Source organism: Hemicordylus capensis, chromosome 3 (genome assembly GCF_027244095.1).
Source record: "Hemicordylus capensis ecotype Gifberg chromosome 3, rHemCap1.1.pri, whole genome shotgun sequence".
Classification (NCBI taxonomy): domain Eukaryota; kingdom Metazoa; phylum Chordata; class Lepidosauria; order Squamata; family Cordylidae; genus Hemicordylus; species Hemicordylus capensis.
The window spans coordinates 8,009,751-8,029,344 of NC_069659.1; the positions used below are offsets into that span (position 1 = coordinate 8,009,751).

The following is a 19,594-nucleotide window of genomic DNA, read 5'->3' on the forward strand; positions in this document are numbered from 1 at the left end:
CTTGCCTGAGCTCAGATTTGGTTATGAATGTGGGGCTTGTAATTTGACTTGAGATTGCCCAATGTTTCAGTTTGAGAAGAAACTGGCTGAATCGTAAGTGCAGCATTGACTGCAGTGTGTGTGGGTAGCCTGTCCTTGACAAAAGTGTTGCAATCGGAAGTGCTCTTACCCCTGGACTTCAGTGCCAAAGTCCAGGACCTCCACAGCCCGCCCACCCCAATCCTCTCCTGTCTGTCCCAGACTGTGATTGCCCATGGAGCATGATGGTGCTTCATTTGCAGGGGAGAGGGGCTCCAACACTACCTAGGTGCACCTCTGGTTGCAGTGTGGGTCGTCTTATGATTGCTGCCCTACCTTATTACACATGGGCCTGATTCAGGAAAGCATGCATTTCCCAAGCTGAGAATCAGCCTCTGAGTGCCATGGGCTCCTTTCCCCTCTTCTTCCTCTTCCTCCTATGTAACAACATAAGAACAGCTGTGCTGGATCAGGCCCAAGGAAGCCCATCGAGTCCAGCATCCTGTTTCACACAGTGGCCCACCAGATGCTGCTGGAAGCCACAGGCAGGAATTGAAGGCATGCCGTTACTCCCCTGCAACTGGTACTCGGAGGCTTCCTCCCGTGGAGGCTGGAGGTGGCCTATAGTCCTCTGACTAGTAGCCATTGATAGATCTCTCCTCCATGAAGTTATCCAAACCCCTCTTAAAGCCATCCAGGTTGTTGGCTGTCACCACATCTTGTGGCAGAGAATTCCACAACTTGATTATGCGTTGTGTGAAAAAGTACTTCCCTTTTCTTGGTCCTAGATTTTCCGGCAATCAATTTCATGGGATGACCCCTGGTTCTAGTGTTATGTGAGACGAGGGAGAAGTTTTTCTCTCTATGCACTTCCTCCACTCCATGCATGATTTTATAGACCTCTATCATGTCTCCCCGTAGTCTTTTTTCTAAACTAAATAGCCCCAGGTGTTGTAGCCTTGCCTCATAAGGAAGGTGCTGTAGCAAGAGCAACTTTAAGAACAAGCCACAGTTCCATATTATTATGAACTCAAACAGCAGTTTGTTAGAATTGGATCATGCCAGGATGCCAAGCCGTGGTTATCTGAGAATGGGCTGTAGCTCTGATAGTCCCTGGCCTCTCCAGATAGGACTGGAAAGGGCCCATATTTAAAAATCTGAGGAACTGCTGTCCTTCACTGGAGACAGCACTGAGCTAGATGGACTAATGGTCTTACTGGGAAGGCGGCAGCTTCCTATGTTTCGATGCTTCCTGTCAAACCAGGATGGGTGTGAGTTTAACAAAGGGCCAATTCAGACACAGAACCAAAGTTGAAGACTGGTCCTGCACAATAGTTGAAGACTGGTCCTTCCACAATGGTCCTTCCATTGGTCCTTCCAATGGTCCTTCCCAAAGTTGAAGACTGGTCCTGCACAGTGGTCCTTCATTTTGGGTAGAATGAAACCAAGAGGCAATTCCCACGACCAGCCCAAAGCAGGCTAAGAGAGCCCAGCCCTGTTTTGGCAGATCGTGTGCCACCACAGAAGCTGTGTGGCTCCCAGCGGCCAGCCCTCTAAAATCCCCCCCCACGAGATTAGCGGAGCAAGCGCTCCACCATCTCCGTTTTTGTGATCTTGAGTCGCCATGGTGTGGCTCCATGCCATGGTGACCCAGGAGTGGGGGGACTACCCAGAATGCCCCACACACTTGCGTAGGGCATTCTGGGACTTCTGGGGGCCAAGCGGCCCCAAACCCTGCCGCCCCAACTGGCTTGGTGATGAATCCAGTAATCCAGCCACCCAGGCAGGGCTGGATGCTCATGTGCGGGGAGAGTGGGTCAAGCCCTCTCTCCCCACCCAACCCCTTCCGGCTCTCCACGATGCTCATTGGGTGGTGACATCCAAATTGATCGTTCTTAGTTCATTCTAACTTGCTGACTCGAAATAAGCACAATTTGCAGCTCACATGGAAGCTTGGTTACAGTTTGCAGTTTTCTTCAAGTCAGTAGGTTAGAATAGACCTAGAGCGGTCAGTTTGGACGTCAGGACCAGTCTTGGTTTTGCTCTAACTCAGTTCAGAAGTAGATGCTTGTGTGGGCAGAGGAGGGGGAGCATGCTCTCCCGAGACTTGGGGACATTGCATGGGATCAGGCTTTAGCCATGTTTCCATGCGACATCTGAACCAGTCCAAACTTTAGTTCTGAGTTCATCCATAGCATGGAGTTGCAGTTTATTCTTGAGATGAAAGCAAAAGCTTTCACTCTCCTTCTGGCATGTGGAGGAGGAGCAGGGAAGCACGCTAACTGGGCAAAGAGGCACCTTTCAAGTGATGGTTCTCTTTCTGTTAAGCAGGGGGAGAGCAACTGGCCCTGCCCACCCCTAGCACAGCGTCCCTCCACTGGCTGTTGCTGGTGTCTACCTTGTGTTTCTTTTTAGACTGTGAGCTCTTTGGGGACAGGGAGCCATCTTCCTCCTGTTTTTCTCTTTCTGTGTAAACTGCTTTGCAAACATTTTGTTGAAAAGCAGTATCTAACTGGGGAAATGCTTGACTAACAAGCAGAAGGTTGCTGGTTCAAATCCCAGCAGGTACTATATTGGGCAGCAGCGATAGCAGAAGGTTCTGAAAGGTATCATCTCATGCTGCACAGGAGGAGGCAATGGTCAATCCCTCCTGTATTCTGCCAAAAGAAAACCACAGGGCTCTGTGGTTGCCAGGATTCGACACCGACTTGACAGCACACTTTACCTTTAGTATATGTGGTGGTGGTAGGAGCAGTATGCAAGCCCACAGTTCTCTGGGGCTCGTTCTGCTAGCAGCAAAGCATGGCCTCCTGTTATGTTTGAACCAGGCCATCCCTTCAAGACATGAAACATTGGAATTGCAAGTGAGCAGTGAATAAAGACAGCACTAGAACAGCCCTGGAACACTTAAGGCAGCAGTGAGCAAGTGGCACAAACCCTGATTTAAAAAGTGAGGGCATCCAACATTTGGGGCCTGAAATTTCCAGCAGCACCAGGCTGGTCGCCTTGGGGAGGGTGCTCCACCACCGTTGGCTCCCCGCAACAGAAGGCCCATTCCTCTGTTCCTCCCTGCCTAAGCTCAGCAGGTGAGGGCACCCAAAGAAGGGCCTCCCTCGATCTCAGAGAATAACAGGGCATGGGCAGCATCATGGAGGAGATGCTTAAGATGCCTCTCCACTAAGCATGCCATGAGCAAGGTGCTTGCCCACTGCAGAGCCAGCCAGGAGTTTCACAGGTGCAAAAGAGGAGAGGCGCCTCCTGGATCTCCTCCTTGGCTGGACAGCAGAAAACTTGAGCAGGGGTGGGGGGAGCTTCACCTGCTGCAACACCTGCTGCAATGCCCTCGACTGTAGGCACCTGCAGGAGCCCTGGGCGCTTCTGCATCTGGTTAACGTTGGAAGCTGCCATATACTGAGTCAGACCATCGGTCTATCTAGCTCAGTATTTTCTGCACAGACTGGCAGCAGCGTCTCTAAGGTTGCAGGCAGGAATCTCTCGCAGCCCTATCTTGGGAGATGCTGCCAGGGAGGGAACTGGGAGCCTAGATGCTCTTCCCAGAGCGGCTCCATCCCCTGAGGGGAGTCTTTTCCAGGGCTCATATTGCTAGTCTCCCCTTCATTTGCAACCAGGGTGGACCCTGCTTAGCTACAGGACTGGTCATGCTTGCTACCTCAAGACCAGTTCTCCTCTATGTCCTCAGTGCCACACTGTGCCCTTGATGAACATGCTGAAAGCCATGCTTGCAAATTGCTTTCGTGGCATATTGTCAGCGGAGCGGATTGCAGGAGCAACCCAAGCATGGAGGATGCATTGGCTCGTCCAGCTCCTGTTTCTACAGCGAGGGAGGCTTCAACACTAGAAGTCACCTTAAAACCTGCAGGGTTGCGCTCTTGCTCTTGCTCCTTGCTGCAGTGAGTGAGTGCTGGAAGACCTGTAGGAATAGCCTGAGCCATAGTGTCGGATCTGCCACATCTCCACCGGGAGAGGTTCACCCTTTGGAGCTGGTTTAAGTGGCAAGTTCGCAGGTGCCTGTTGCTTGAGCATTGACAGTCATGGATGGGCTCATTCTCACCACCCTAAATGGGGTTAGAGGGGTGCTGAATTCTCTGTTCAGGCGTGCTGTTGCTGCCACAGGCAACAAGCAGACCTGTGAGGCTGTAGCAAATCCTGCAAGTGGGGGGGCGGCTGGGTAGTTCTACCCAAAATTGCTACAAGCCCTGGGAAAAGAGCTGGTCTTGTGGTAGCAAGCCTAACTTGTCCCCTTAACTAAGCAGGCTGGTTGCATACAAAAGGGAGACTAGAGGTGTGAGCGCTGTAAGATATTCCCCTCAGGGGATGGAGCCCCTATGGGAAGAACATCTAGGTTCCAAGTTCCCTCCCTGGCTGCACCTCCAAGATAAGGCTGAGAGAGACTCCTGCCTGCAACCTTGGAGAAGCCGCTGCCAGTCTGTGTAGACAATACTGAACTGCAATGGACCAATGGTCTGACTCCGTATGTGGCAGCTTCCTATATTCCCCTGTGAATGTTACATCTGAGCAAAGACTTTAACCAGGAATGAGTTCAGTGGCTGGTTCTGCTCCACCTTCCGTTCCACTTGCTTCCTTGTTTATGCTGGAAGAATTTCTGAAATCAGGTTCAGAACTGGAACGTGCCATTTGCCAAACAGGTTTGAGTTCACATCCTTTCCTCTACGTGCACTGCAGCATGGGTTCTCACACTTGGCATTCCCAGATGCCGTTGGGCTCTGAGTTTGAGAACCCTTGCCTGGAGGCTTCTGTTATGCAGGAGTACATCAGTGAACTGAATAGATGGTACAGTAGTGCGAAAATAATGTCGACGCTCCTGCATCTTGGCTGAGAGCCCAAATGACCCGACTTACACTGGGCAGCTGGTGTTTGCTTCATCCCACTGGCAGAAGTGCAGGAAAATCGTGGGTGGAGGTGAAATAAGTGGGAGGGTTGTGCAAGCGCTTCTCCACAAGAAAATGTTACAGAAACATATGGTGGATTGCCCAGCTTATCTGGGGGTTCTCTGCCATACAGGCAAGTATAAAACCTTCCTGGGCTCATGTCACCTATGAATCTTGAGTACGTTAAATGCACACACCCAGGGAAGCTGGGCTCCTCAAAACACTAGCCCCTAATGTAGGATTCTAGGAAACGTTAGAGTGATCTAATGCTAACACGTCCTTGCATCTTATTAGCTCTGTCCACATGTTTCTTCCAAGGCATGCACAGTCTGTGTGCACGCAATTGTTGATCTGTATGCATATGCAGTTGTTTATATACTGCACATGTACAGCACTACATTGAAATTTCTACCCTACATTTTTGAGGTCCAGTCCGGTTGGCCTTTAAAATATGCCAGAATGCGGCAGCCAGATTGGTCTCTGGGACAACATGAAGGGACCACATAACACCAGTTTTGGAAGAACTGCACTGGCTGCCCGTATGTTTCTGGGTGAAATACAAAGTGCTGGTTCTTACCTATAAAGCCCTTAATGGCTTGGGACCAGGTTATTTAAGAGAGCGCCTCCTTTGTCATGAACCCTGCCACCTATTAGCATCTTCTGGAGAGGTCTGGTTATGGTGGCCACCAACTTGTTTGACCCAGGACCGGGCTTTCTCTGTGGCTGCCCCAGGGCTTTGGAATATGCTCCCTACTGAAATAAGAGCATCTCCTTCTCTGTTTTCAGGAAGAACTCTCCTGTTTTCGCAGCCTTTTAATTAGAATCAATTTTTAATAATTTTAAAAACTTGTTTTAATAAATATTCTGTTTTTATTTATTTTAATATCTGATTTTAAATTTTGTACACTGCCTAGAGATGTACATATCAGGCAGTATAGAAATATGATAGATAAATAAATGTATGTGTAGTCATTCATGTGTGTGTGCATACACACAGAGATATTATTATTATTATTATTGATGATAATTTATTCGATTTCTATACCGCCCTTCCAAAAATGGCTCAGGGCGGTTTACACAGATAAATAATAAATAAATAAGATGGATCCCTGTCCCCAAAGGGCTCACAATCTAAAAGAAGCATAAGATATGACACCAGCAACAGTCACTGGAGGTACAGTGCTGGGGGTGGAGAGGGCCAGTTACTCTCCCCCTGCTAAATAAAGAGAATCACCACGTTAAAAGGCGCCTCTTGGCCTAGTTAGCAGGGGTTGTATGCATACCATGCATGCAACATGATTGAAAACTGGGTTGGAGAAGCGTCCGACCCACTTCTGGGAGCTGTGCGTACTCCTGTGTTGTGATCATGCGTGAAGGAAGAACAAGGTAAGAGGCACTGGGAGTGATGGTCAGAGGGCTTTTCCTCCTGCCTCATCCAGCTACTGGGTAGGACAGAGCCCTCCTACAGTGGGAGGCTAGCTGACCACCACTGCCAACATCTTCTTCCCTTACACATGATCACAAAACAGGGGTGGGTATGGCTCCCCAAACTGTAGGACGCTTCTCCCACTCAGTTCTCAATTCTGTGGATGAGCCTGCATGAATAGCCCTAATCCCAAGGGCTGGATCGAACAATACGTTCACCTTGATCTGGCCCATCCTGCCGGGAGTGCCTGCTCGGCTTGTCCCTGCCAATGCACAATGCTGTCATGTCCATGGCCATGATGGGCGACAGAACGTCCAGATCTGTTTAATCAAAAGTGAATGGTGCATCCTCTGTGCCTCCCACACCAGCTGCAAAATATACCTACTGCTTAGGGGAAATGGAGAAACCATCTAAATTCGACCCATGGTCCCCAGTGCCAGATAGAAGAGGGGGCATCTTTCTGCCTCCAGCATGCTTGGGTGTTCCCAGGCCCCCGGACAACTGATAGTGGTCACTGTGGTGTGACTAGATTTGTTTGACCCAAGGCTACCACATCTGCCATTTGCCATGCCAGCCCACAATAGATTTGTTCTTGTATTTCTATCCGGTCTTTCCTCCACGGAGCATATGTAGTTGTGGTGTTTTTTTTTAATTACTGGCACAAAAAGACTGTGAGGTCGGTCAGGCTGAGAGTCCCAGAGAATCAGGGTTGGGACTGAAATTTCTCCAGAGTCAGTTCAGAGGCATTTAAGGGCTCCTCCTTCACATCCAGAGAACTTGAGGATGCATCCAAAGAAGAAACATGGGAGACTTTTCACAGATGACTCTTCTACATCCCTTGGGTGGTGGGACTCAAACATGGGTCTCCCTGCAAAAGCAGCCCTTGTGAATGTGCGCCGACGCAGATTTGTGAAGCTGAGCTCTGCCTGAGGAGGCACTTGGAATGTCCTCTCTCTTTGGGATCTGTCAATGTGTAACCTTCGCTCCATCTACATAGAGGAGGGAAAAATCTGCTCATAAACAGAGTGTTTTTGCCAAAACTCCCCTCTGTTAACCCAGGGCAAGGAAAGTGGACTTGGCAATGCTCCTGCAAATTGATCTCGGTATTCTGTGTTTTGCCTCTGCAACGGGAGGAGGTTGGGGCTGTTTGAAAGATAATTGGCTTGCCTTGATCCCCAGCTGACATCCCCTGCCCTCATGGACAAGGAATTCCAGGGCCAGATAGCCATACCCCTCGGGTCACTTGCAAATCATTAATTTGCAGACAACTCTGCACTCCCCACTTCTCTGGAGCGGATCATGCCCTGCTGTTCACTTCATCGTATAAAGCCAAAGTGTTCCTGTCTGTAGCAGGCATGTTTCTGGTTGACTACTTGTCTGATTTATTCTCCTGTGGAGCTGGGGGGCATGGTGCAGGAACTAACATTGCACTGGGATGGGGAGGAGCCAGACTGAGGTCTTTGCTACACTCTGAAACTTGCTGGAGTCTAAGATGCTTGCAAAATGCTCTCAACCCCTAACCTCACAAAGTTGGGGTAAGGTTGAAATGAGGATGTGTAAAACTCCTTTTAAAAGGGCACGAGACCATATGGAGGCCAGGTCCATGCCAGTTTTTTGGGGTGTGTGTGTGTTTTAAATCACCTATTAATAGAGTTGTCTCTGCTAGAGGATTCTCAAACTTGGGTCTCTTGATGCTGTTGGACTACAACTTCCATCATCCCCTGCCACAATGACTATTGACATATCCCAATGGGGATGATGGGAGTTGTAGTCTGATAGCATCTGGGGACCCAGATTTTGAGAACCCCAGTGCTAGGGAATTATTAGTTAAGAACACAAGAACAGCCCTGCTGGATCAGGCCCATGGCCCATCTAGTCCAGCATCTTGTTTCACACAGTGGCCCACCAGATGCCGCTGGAAGCCAAAGGCAGGAGTTGAGGGCATTCTCTCCTGCTGTGACTCCCCTGCAACTGGTACTCAGAGGCATCCTGCCTTTGAGGCTGGAGGTGGCCCACAGCCCTCCTCTGACTAGTAGTCGATGATAGACCTCTCCACTCTCCTCCATGAAGTCATCCAAACCCCTCTTAAAGCCATCCAGATTGTTGGCTGTTACCACATCTTGTGGCAGATAATTCCACAAGTTGATTATGCGTTGTGTGAAAAAGTACGTCTTTTTTTTGGTCCTAAATTTCATAGGATGACCCCTGGTTCTAGTGTGATGTGAGAAGGAGAAGAATTTCTCTCTCTCCATTTTCTCCACACCATGCATGATTTTATAGACCTCAGTCATGTCTCCCCGCAGTCGTCTTTTTTCTAAACTTAATAGCCCCAGGTGTTGTAGCCTTGCCTCATAAGAAAGGTGCTCTAGGCCCCTGATCATCTTGGTTGCCCTCTTCTGCACCTTTTCTAGTTCTACAATGTCCTCCTTTAGATGTGGTGACCAGAATTGTACGCAGTACTCCAAGTATGGCCGCACTATAGTTTTGTATAAAGACATTGTAATATTAGCAGTTTTATGTTCAATACTCTTTCTAATGATCCCTAGCATGGAATAGGCCTTTTTCACAGCTGCTGCACATTGAGTTGACATTTTTAACGAGCTGTCCACCACAACCCCAAGATCCCTCTCCTGGTCAGTCACCGACAGATTAGATCCCATCCGTGTATACTTGAAGTTGGGCTTTTTGTCCCAATGTGCTTCACTTTACACTTGAATATTGAACTACATTTGCCGCTTTGTTGCCTACTTACCCAGTTTGTAGAGATCCTTTTGGAGCGCCTCACAATCGGTTTTGGATTTCACTAACCTAAAGAGTTTGGTATCATCTGCAGATTTGCTCACCTCACTGCTTACCCCAACTTCTTGATGATTTATGAATAAATTAAAAAGCACTGGTCCCAGTACAGATCCCTGGGGGACCCCACTTCTTACTACCCTCCATTGTGAAAACTCTCCATTTATACCTACCCTCTGTTTCCTGTCTTTCAACCAGTTAGCAATCCACACATGTACTGGTCCCCTTATCCCATGACTGCTAAGTTTCCTCAGGAGTCTTTGATGCAGAACTTTGTTGAAAGCTTTTTTCCCCTGAAGACAGATGCAAAGAACTCATCTGTTTGTTTAAAGTCCATTTGTTTTGTGCAGTACAGAGAGTAAAAGTGATGAGAAATATGAGTGTTGAATAAACCCTTATTCCTGGAGTATAAGAATGATATTGCATTTGGATGCTTGGAAATGTCTAGATGTTGAAATAAACTATGGATTGCAAGTGCCTGTAATGTAATGCCTGGATTTTAATTATTGAACTTGTAACTATTGGTTTTCTCTTTTTAAAAAAAGTTATGTAAACAATTGTCTTTTAGAGATGGCTTTGGAAAAGGATCAAACAAATTCATGGAGGAGGATAGCTTTATGGCCTAGTTCACACAATCATTTGAATCTAGGTTTAGTGTGGATTACTATTTATTTATTTATTTATTTATTTATTTGATTTCTATACCTCCCTTCCAAAAATGGCTCAGGGCGATTGTGTGAACCCGCGCCAAGGCAAGCATCTTTGATGCATCTTGGGCTGTAAACCAGCTTGGTGTGGGTTCACAAAATCATGCTAATATCAGTAACACACATTAATAATAATAATACAATTCGATTTCTATACCGCCCTTCCAAAAATAGCTCAGGGCGGTTTACAAAGAGAAATAACAAACAAATAAGATGGATCCCTGTCCCCAAAGCGCTCACATTTTAAAAAGAAACACAAGATAGACACCAGCAACAGTCACTGGAGGTACTGTGCTGGGGGTGAATAGGGCCAGTTACTCTCCCCCTGCTAAATAAAGAGAATCACCATGTTAAAAGGTGCCTCTTTGCCCAGTTAGCAGGGGATTAAACCTAGATTCATTAAACCTAGATTCAAACCACTGTGTGACATGAACAGGCCTGTCCATGGGTGTTCTGATAGCAAAATTGAACCTCCATGATCAGAGGCAGTATATCTCTGAATACCAGTTGCTTTGTGGGGTGGGTGGGCAGCAGTGAGAGAGATCTGTTGTCTTTGTATCTTCCTTGTAGGGTTCCCATGGACATGGTGGTCATGGTAGACTGATAAGTCCACCCAATCACACCGATGTTGGTAACCCACATTAAACCTAGATTCAAATGATTGTGTGAATGACCGCAGATTGATTGATTAAGTGCCGTCAAGTCGGGGTCGACTCTTAGTGACTACATAGATAAATTCTCTCCAGATAAGAGAGCTATCCATGAATTGGTTTAATCCTCTTTTCAAAGGCATCTGTAACAGACAATAGTTTACATAATTATTTTTTTTAAAAAGAGAGATCCAATAGGGCTCTGAAGTCTTGTCAGATGCTTCAGGTGTCACATGAAGTGCTACCATGCCTGACCCACTTATAGGCTTATTGCATATTGGGGTATTGTCTGGGCTGAGGAGCGGCAGTGGGCCCCCATGCATCTTGGCCAGACAATGAAAAACACAATTCATAGGGAGCTGCCTCATGCCAAGGCTATACCATTGGTCTGTCTAGCTCAGTATTGTGTCTGCTGATTGGCAGCAGCTCTCCAAGGCTCCAGGCAGGAGTCTCTCCCAGCCCTACCTGGAGATGCTGCCAAGGAGTGAGTCTGGAGACCACCTAAATGCAAGCTTCTTCCACTGAGGAATAGTCCATCCTCTCAGAGGAATACCTTACGGGGCTCACATGTAGTTGCCCACCCAAATGCAAACCAGGATGGACCCTGCTTAGCAAAGGGTGCTATTCATGCTCGCCACCACCAGACCAGCTCTCCTCCCCATATGGCTGGCTGGTTAAGCATGTGTTGGATGTGAATGCCTACACTTGGAAATCAGCTGGAGGGAGGGCGGTGCTGAGATGGAGAGCTGGTCTGGTGGTAGCAAGCATGACTGGTCCCCTTAGCTAAGCAGGGTCTGCCCTGGTTGCATATGAATGGGAGACTAGAAGTGTGAGCACTGGAAGAGATTCCCCTCAGGGGATGGAGCCACTCTGGGAAGAGCATCAAAAAGTTCCAGGTGCCCTCCCTGGCAGCATCTCCAAGAGAGGGCTGAGAGAGATTCCTGCCTGGAACCTTGCAGAAGCTGCTGCCAGTTTGTGAAGGCAATACTGAGCTACATAGACCAAGGGTCTGACTCAGTATATGGCAGCTTCCTATGTTCCTACAGTAGTTGTGGCATGCTACATATCTTATTGCTTTTGGGTAAAGCTGACTTGCAAAAGAGCTAACTGGTCTAATCTTTCTCCTCTCTTTGGTCTCCAGGTACAGGGTCCAGCATCCTCTCTGCTCTTCAGGATCTCTCCTGGCTGTCCAAGTCCAAAGTAGAGAAGCAGTTGCAGGCCATCTCGGTGCTGCAATGGGTCCTCACTTTCCTCATCATGGGTAAGTGCAGAGTTATGCTTCACCCACGTATGGTAGAAGCACACCTATCTGTACCCCACATTTGAAAGGGCCTATATCCAGGCTCACACTTAAAAGGAACATATGCACAGTTGCTCAAACAAAAACAGGAACATGGGAAGCTGCCATATAGTGAGTCAGTCCATTGGTCCATCTAGTTCAGTATTGTCTACCCAGACTGGCAGCAGCTTCTCCAAGGTTGCAGGCAGGAATCTTCCCTCAGCCCTATCTTGGAGATGCTGCCAGGGAGGGAATTTGGAACCTTCTCCATGCAAAGCAGATCCTCTAGGGAATTTACTACAATGAATGATGGGGAATGCCCTCTTGTTCCTTCTGAAGGGCCATAGGAAACACGGATATTTCCCAGTGGCCAGCTCCGTACATTACTAGGTGGTTGTAAGGACTGTGAGAAGAGAACGTGAAATGCCCAGGACACCTGAAAGCACTAGAAAAATGCCAGCACTGTCTAAAGAGATCTGTATTTTAGCATAATGTGCTACTTCACACATTACAGCAGGGGTTCTCAAAGCTGGGTCCCCAGATAATGTTAGACTACAAATCCCATAGTACAACATCATCTAGGGACCAGGTTTGAGAACACTGGAATCCACCAGTTTTCTAACTATAGCCCCATTCAGACAAGTGTTCTCTACACTCATACATATGTTTGTGTGAATGACTGTACCTGCATTCATTTTGGAAGTGAACCTGGGTACAGCCCTTCAAATGCGTGGTACAGATAGGAACATAGGAAGCTGCCATATACTGAGTCAGACCATTGGTCTATCTAGCTCAATATTGTCTACACAGACTGGCAGCAGCTTCTCCAAGGTTGCAGGCAGGAATCTCTCTCAGCCCTATCTTGGAGATGCTGCCAGGGAGGGAACCTGGAACATAGAGGCTCTTCCCAGAGTGGCTCCATCCCCTGAGGGGAATATCTTACAGTGCTCACCCTTCTAGTCTAGTTCTAGTAGATAGGAAGTGTACTTCTCTGATTGCATTCAGCATAGTGTGTGAATCAATGGACCCTTGGACACTGTAAACTTGTATGAGTGTTGACCATAACATGTGAAGGGGCTTATGTTACTAGGCACCTGCCAAGAGCTTGCTTCCCCCCTTCCCCCCACTACATTTGCCCCAAAGGCTAAGCAAGTGCAAGTACGCGCTTGGTCGTCCTCTTTCATCCTCCTCATGCCTCTGTTCTCCCTGGCTGTGTAGAATAGAGTGTCCTGGGGTGCAGATCAGGGGGAGGCATGGGCCTCTCTTCTGCTTTTGGCCTTGTAAACAGATGGTGCTGAATAAATAGTAGGATATTGCTCAAACCCTCTGCAAACCTGGGCAGAGCGCTCTAACATTAGAACATCAAGTTGGCCAGTGCAGCTGGCTGACAGTAGGTTCAAAGCTGGTTCAAAAGGTATGTTCAATCAAGTTCAAAAAGGACTTCTTCCCATGAGTCTCCCCCCCCCATTTTATATCCCGCTCTTCCTCCAAGGAGCCCAGAGCGGTGTACTCCATACTTGAGTTTCTCCTCACAACAACCCTGTGAAGTTGGTTAGGCAGAGAGAGAAGTGACTGGCTCAGAGTCACCCAGCAAGTTTCATGGCTGAATGGGGATTTGAACTCAGGGCTCCCTGGTCCTAGTCCGGCACTCTAGCCACTACACCACGCTGGCTCATCATGATGCAGGGCTGTGGCTGTCCCTCCGTGGCAGAGCGCCCTGCTTTGCCTGTAGAACAGGGTTCTCAAACTGCAGCCTGTTAAACTGTGCCTGGGGATGATGGGGGTTGTGATTTGACAACAGCTGGAGTGCCCGGTTTGCCCACCCCTGGTCTAGATGAAGAAAGCTGCATTTGGATTGCTGAATAAATGACTGGGGGGCCTTCCCATGCTTTGGTAGCTCAGCATCTTCCTAAGCACTGCTGAGCACCAGGCCCCCTGCTGATAAGCTGCCTCCGTGGACTTGATCATCTTCCTTCACCACCCTCTGCCAGGTAAATGCTGCTGCTGCTGCTGCTGCAGCCTGCATCCCTGAGAAGTTGCCTAGCAACTGCAAGTGATGGTTTTCAGAGGCTGATCTGATGAAATGGCCACGGCACAAGGTGGACAAAAACAGTAGCAATGGAACTGGAGGGCACCAGGGAGCCGGGTTAGGCAGGTTCTAGCCCATGGTGCAGTAAGCGGGGGTGGGTGGGGGGGTTCCTAGCTGTGCCCTCCCTTGTGGCTCTTGGATCTAGATGGCCAACTCCTGCTTTGGCACCCTGGGCGAGAAGGATGGCGGTGCCATTTTGATGGCACATCTAAATATTTTCAAAAGAGCTGGGAGGGTTACGATCCTTATGGATGCGTATCCAGAGCACCTTCAGGATCGGGAAGTGCGGATTGGCTCGACCTTGAGCCGGCTCTAGCGCTTGCCCGACTGGGCCTGGCTCGGCTCAAGGTCAAGCTGCCTGCCCCCCCCCACACACACCCGGACTGGCTCAGAGCTGGTTTGGGGGTTCTATGAGGGGAGAATTTTTTTAAAAACTTACCACCTCCGGGGGCCTCGGGGGTTGCTGCCGTGGTTGCGGGGGAGAGGGGTCTCCAATGTTTCCCCCTCCCTCTGCCAGCCTCCCCTGGTCTTAAAAAGGTCCGTTTCAGCCCTTTCTGTGCTGCTGGTGGCCACTTTGGAGGCTGCCATGTAAATGGCCAGTGAGCATGTGCGACGGTCTCCAAAATGGCCACCAGCAGCGCACAAAGGGCTTCAGTGCGCTGAAACGGCCCTTTTAAGACCGGGGGAGGCTGGCGGGGGCAGGGGGGAACAACTAGATACCCCTGCAGCAGCAATGCCCCGAGGCCACCAGAGGCAGTAAGTTTTTTAAAAAACTTTAAATCTCGCCCTCTCAGGTTTAGCCCCCCCTTGAGCCAGGCCTGAACCGGTTCAGCCTCAAGCCAGAACGGGGCCCAGCTCAATGTGCACAAAACCGGACCAGACCCGGTTTGGCTTGAATCTGGTTCTACTCTAATCGAACCGGGCAAACCCAGTTTTGCTCACATCCCTACTTCAGGAGAGAGGGAGGTACTGGCAGACTCAAGGTAACCCACAGATATGTCAGATTCACAAAGGTTTCTTTCCTTTTTGTGGAAAAAAAAAGATCGAGGGGCAACCCCCCCCCCCCGCCCCAGTAATGCAATGGAGCAGAATGTTTGGATTCAGAGGGCGCTTAACAGACAACTAGGTGGGTGGAGCTAATGGAACTCAGTGGTGTGAATGGGCATGAACAAAAAGAGTGGAGAATTCCTCAGCTTGAAGAATACTCCCTCAAGACCAATTCAGACCCTTCTGCTTCGCAGGGGTGTCAGTTTCTAAAACATTCACACTGCCTAAAACTTGCTTAGGTAGCACATGCTCACCAGGTATATACTGCAACATTTTGTTATGGGCCCATACTTGTTGTGTTAAGAGTACACCCAAGTGACCTTTCCTCTCATTATCTAGTATGGGTACAAGGTTCTTTATTTGTGACCCCAGGTCAGCATAACATAATGTAAACAAAACATCTCATAAGATAAAAGATACAACTGGGAAAAAGAGATATGTAAATATGGATAAATATCCACGAATAAATAATCAGTAAAATTTTAAAATTAATCAAAGACAAGCTCCGTGACCGTTCCTCTCATTATCTAGTATGTAGAACTTCAGTAGTGTATGTGTGCAATACGGTTCTGCTCTGGCTAAACTCTCACCAGGTGGTTGTGAGGATACATGGGAGTTATCCCATGCATGTTCCCCTGAGATCCTCGAATCAATAAGTTCCATTCAAACATTGGGTTCAACACTCGTACAAGTGTACAGAGGCACAGAACATGGTTAATGCTGAAAACAGGTACAGAAGTCCACTGTACCATGCATTTGAAGAGCCTGTATCTGGGTTCACTCCTAAAATGACCACAGGTACAGTGGCTGTACACAGGTACAGTCCTTCACACAAACGTATGTATGAGTGTACAGCTGCCACTCCCCCCCCCCATACTTCTCACAAGCTTTGTGAGGAGTGTGAAGAGAGGCCCCCTTTGCAAGGGTCAGGCTGGCCCCAAAGAGCTGCTCTGTTGCCGGTGGGGGGTGACCTCTGGCTACCTTGCTGATGCCCCAACCTTGCATGACCTGAAGCTACTGCCTCTTCTCGCGGGGCTGTCCTTGGGGCACAGCAAGCTGGGCGACCGCCCCGGGCCCCACTCTTCTAACCCCCATCAAAATCACCGTATTTACTCTGAATCCACGATTCCCCCCTTAAGAAATAGACATTATACCTGCAGTTACCTGAAAGGATCAGGACCCTGAATTTTCTAACATCGAAGCACTTGGAAAAAATCTAGTCTTGGATTCAGGTAAATTCTGTAATTTCTAGTGGTGGCAAGCATGAATGGTCTTTGCTAAGCAGGGTCTGCCCTGGTTGTATTTGAATGGGAGGCTGCAGGTGTGAGCACTGATATGGGGGCCGCTCTGGGAAGAGCACCGGCCTGCTTGCCTGCAGAAGGTTCCAGGTTCCCTCCCTGGCAGCAGCATCTCCAAGAGAGGGCTGAGAGAGACTCCTGCCTGCAGCCTTGGAGACGCTGCTGCCAGTCTGGGTAGACAGCAGTCAGCTCGATGGACCCATGGTATAGGGCACCTCCCTATGTTCCCTCACCTTAGAAAAGGGTTGCCCCCTAGCCATTTGTGCGACCTGTGGAAAGTGCAAAAGGAAGGAAACTCTTTGGAGGCTGTCTAACCCAGGACGCCTCTGGCAGATAACTCTCTGTCTGGAGTACGTAAGGTGGCTTGGGCATAACTCTTTGGCCAGAGCTGTGCCGGAAGCTTAGGCCTGACATGATGTCACTGAAGCCTTAAACAACCAAATCGGATTTAGCTCAGGGGGGAGGGAGAGTCCTCCCCATTCAGAAAGGTTCAAAAGGCAAGTGCACCCGCGCCACGTTTGTATGCCAATGCAAATCCCTGCTTAGCAAAATGAGCTAATTCTGCCTCGGCCTCTCCCTCCTTCCTCCTCAGGTATTTGTTGCCCTTTTATCATCATGTACCTTCTCTGTACAGACTGTTGGGTGATTGCCGCTGCGTATTTGGCGTGGCTGGTGTTTGACTGGAACACTCCCAAAAAAGGTAAGTCGTGTGAAATGGGAGCAGGCTGACGGGGGGATGAGGATGGTGGTCCCCAGCTGTGGGTCCTCAGATGACTATAGCTCCCACCCATCCCTGCCACACTGGCTCCTTGTGGCATGGGGTGATGGGAGTTGTAGTCCAATAACATCTGGAGACCCAAGGCTGAGAACCTCTGGCGCAGATGTAGACTTGTAACTCCCCGCTAACTGAACTGAGAAGAGGCACCTCTCTAAGTGGTGATTCTCTTACATTTCATTCATTTATTCATTTGATTTCGATTTCTAGACCGCCCTTCCAAAAATGGCTCAGGGCGGTTTACACAAAGAAATAACAAACAAATAAGATGGAACCCTGTCCCCAAAGGGCTCACACTCTAAAAAGAAACACAAGATAGACACCAGCAACAGTCACTAGAGGTACTGTGCTGGGGGTGGATAGGGCCGGTTACCCTCCCTCTACTAAATAAAGAGAATCACCATGTTAAAAGGTGCCTCTTTGCCCAGTTGGCAGGGGTAACCTGCCATTTAGCGGGGTGGACGGGACCAACTGGCCCTATTCTTCCAGTGGCTGTTGGTGCTGCCTGCCTTCTGTTTCTTTTTAGATAACCCCTGCTAACTGAGCAAAAAGGCATCTTTTTAAAGTGGTGATTCCCTTTATTTAGCATGTGGAGAGCAACTGGCCCTATCCAGCCCCAGCACAGCATCCCTCCAGTGGCTGTTGCTGGGGTCAACCTTATGTTTCATTTTAGATTATGAGCCCTTTGGGGACAGGAATCCATCTTATATATGTATTACTTATTTTTCTACGTAGACTGCTTTGAGAACTTTGGTTGAAGAGTGGTGTATAAATATTCATAGTAGTAGATTGTGAGCCCTTTGGGGAGACGGGAAATCATCTTTTATTATTTTTTGTATGTAAACTGCTTTGGAAACTGTTGTTAAAAAGCGGTGTAGTAGTAGTAGTTGTTGTTGTACTTTGTATATGCAGTTAGTCCAGGGCAGCAATTAACTGTTAGAGACAAACGGTACCTTCATAGGGGAGGGATATTTGATGGGGAAGTTGTACAAGGTGGGAAGGGTCAACTTCTCCTTACCCCCCACCCCGCTGGCAGTTCTATTCTCGCATTTAGTTTTGATTTCCATTGTTTTTATTTTGATGTAAATCTCCCTGAGCCATTTTTGGAAGGGCGGTATATCAGTCAAATAAACAAACTCCAAGAGGCACTGGTGGCTTCTTTGTGCATTGCACACATGGGATTTGCACCTGCGCAGAGACCTTTCTGGAACATTCAAGAGATGAAAGAGAGAGGTTTTTGGTGGTAGCCCTGCGCCCTCTTGTATCCACTCTTTGGCTGTCTCTCTCTGGCCCTTCAGTTTTTTGCCAACCACCACAGAATCAAGCTCCTAGCCTTTTTTTTAAAAAAGAAACCATTTGAGAGAGAGACTTATTTCACTTCTGTGGAGTAAAGTACTTATATTAATTTCCAAAGTGTCTGTATTCATCTCCTGGCCGGCAAGGGAAGATTGGAATTCCATGGAACTTCTGTCCTGAAACATGGGGGATTCTCCAGAGAAACCAAGTGGCTGGGAGTTTGATAAGGAAATTACTGATAAATACCCAGTTCATATCAGGATTGGGATGAGTCGCTCTTCCTTTTCAGCCTCTAGATTCTCCCTTCTGTTTTACTAATGAGGATCTATCTCTTTGTTCTTCCAAAGGTGGAAGGAGATCTCAGTGGGTCAGAAACTGGGCTGTGTGGCGTTATTACCGGGACTACTTTCCAATACGAGTGAGTATTGTTACTTGTGTCTGTTAGAAAACCAAATAAGGGCAGAGTTGAAACTGGGCATCTTGGGCTTCTCGGCCTCTGGTCCCTAGATGTTGTTGGACTACAACTCCCATCATCCCCAACTACAATGGCCTTTAAAACATTATAAACAAAAAGCCTGATAAAGCAGGTGTGTTTTTCAGAAGTCATTTAAAAATGGCCAGAGATGGACAGATTCTGATTTCCTTTGGGGGTGCTCCAGAAAACAGGGACAACCCTAGAGAAGGCCTGGCTTTGGGTCACCACCTCAACCGGACCTCCCGGTTGGCAGGGTTCATGAAGAAGAAGGCACTCCCTTAAATACCCTGGAGGAAAGCACCCTTATTAATTTCCGAAGTGTCAGCCTTCAACTCCTGGTGGGCAAGGGAAGATGAAAATTCCATGGAACATCTGTCCTGAAACCCTGGCCATTCTTACCAGTGTGGAGATGGTTTTCCTGGTCCTCACTGCATGCAGCATACTTCCAAGTATTTATTCCAGGAGGATAAATAACAGACTGGAACTCTGCTGTGTTCAGCCATTGGCCAGAGGGGAGGTGTCCCTGATGGCTTAGCAGGGGTTGGGTGATAGAAAGGGCCAATGATATCCCATCTTATGTGGGTACTTAAGACCCTGTTGCCTTATACAGAGTCAGACCATTGGTCCGTGTAACTCAAGATTGGCTATACCACGTTAGAAATCAGGCGCTGGGGAGTTTGGGGGGCTGCGTGACTCCCAGAAGCTCCAGTATGCCCTGTGTGTGGCTTTTCACCTCCCCTCTGGGGGTCTACTCGTGAGTAGCCATGGTGTGGAGCCGCGCCACGGCTACTCATGATCGGGAAGTCCGGGTTAGCGGAGCGCTCGCTC

The 19,594-nt window shown here is 48.5% G+C and overlaps 1 protein-coding gene across 1 annotated transcript in view; it reads left to right on the forward strand.

The window, feature by feature from the left end:
- The window catches only part of DGAT2 (diacylglycerol O-acyltransferase 2), a 57,342-nt gene that overhangs the window by 18,740 nt on the left and 19,008 nt on the right, over positions 1 to 19,594 (forward strand). Inside the window, exons 2-4 of the mRNA XM_053307438.1 lie at positions 11,649 to 11,768; positions 16,813 to 16,920; positions 18,639 to 18,709. Coding sequence (XP_053163413.1) covers positions 11,649 to 11,768; positions 16,813 to 16,920; positions 18,639 to 18,709 — 299 coding nt within the window. The remainder of the gene's footprint in view (positions 1 to 11,648; positions 11,769 to 16,812; positions 16,921 to 18,638; positions 18,710 to 19,594) is intronic.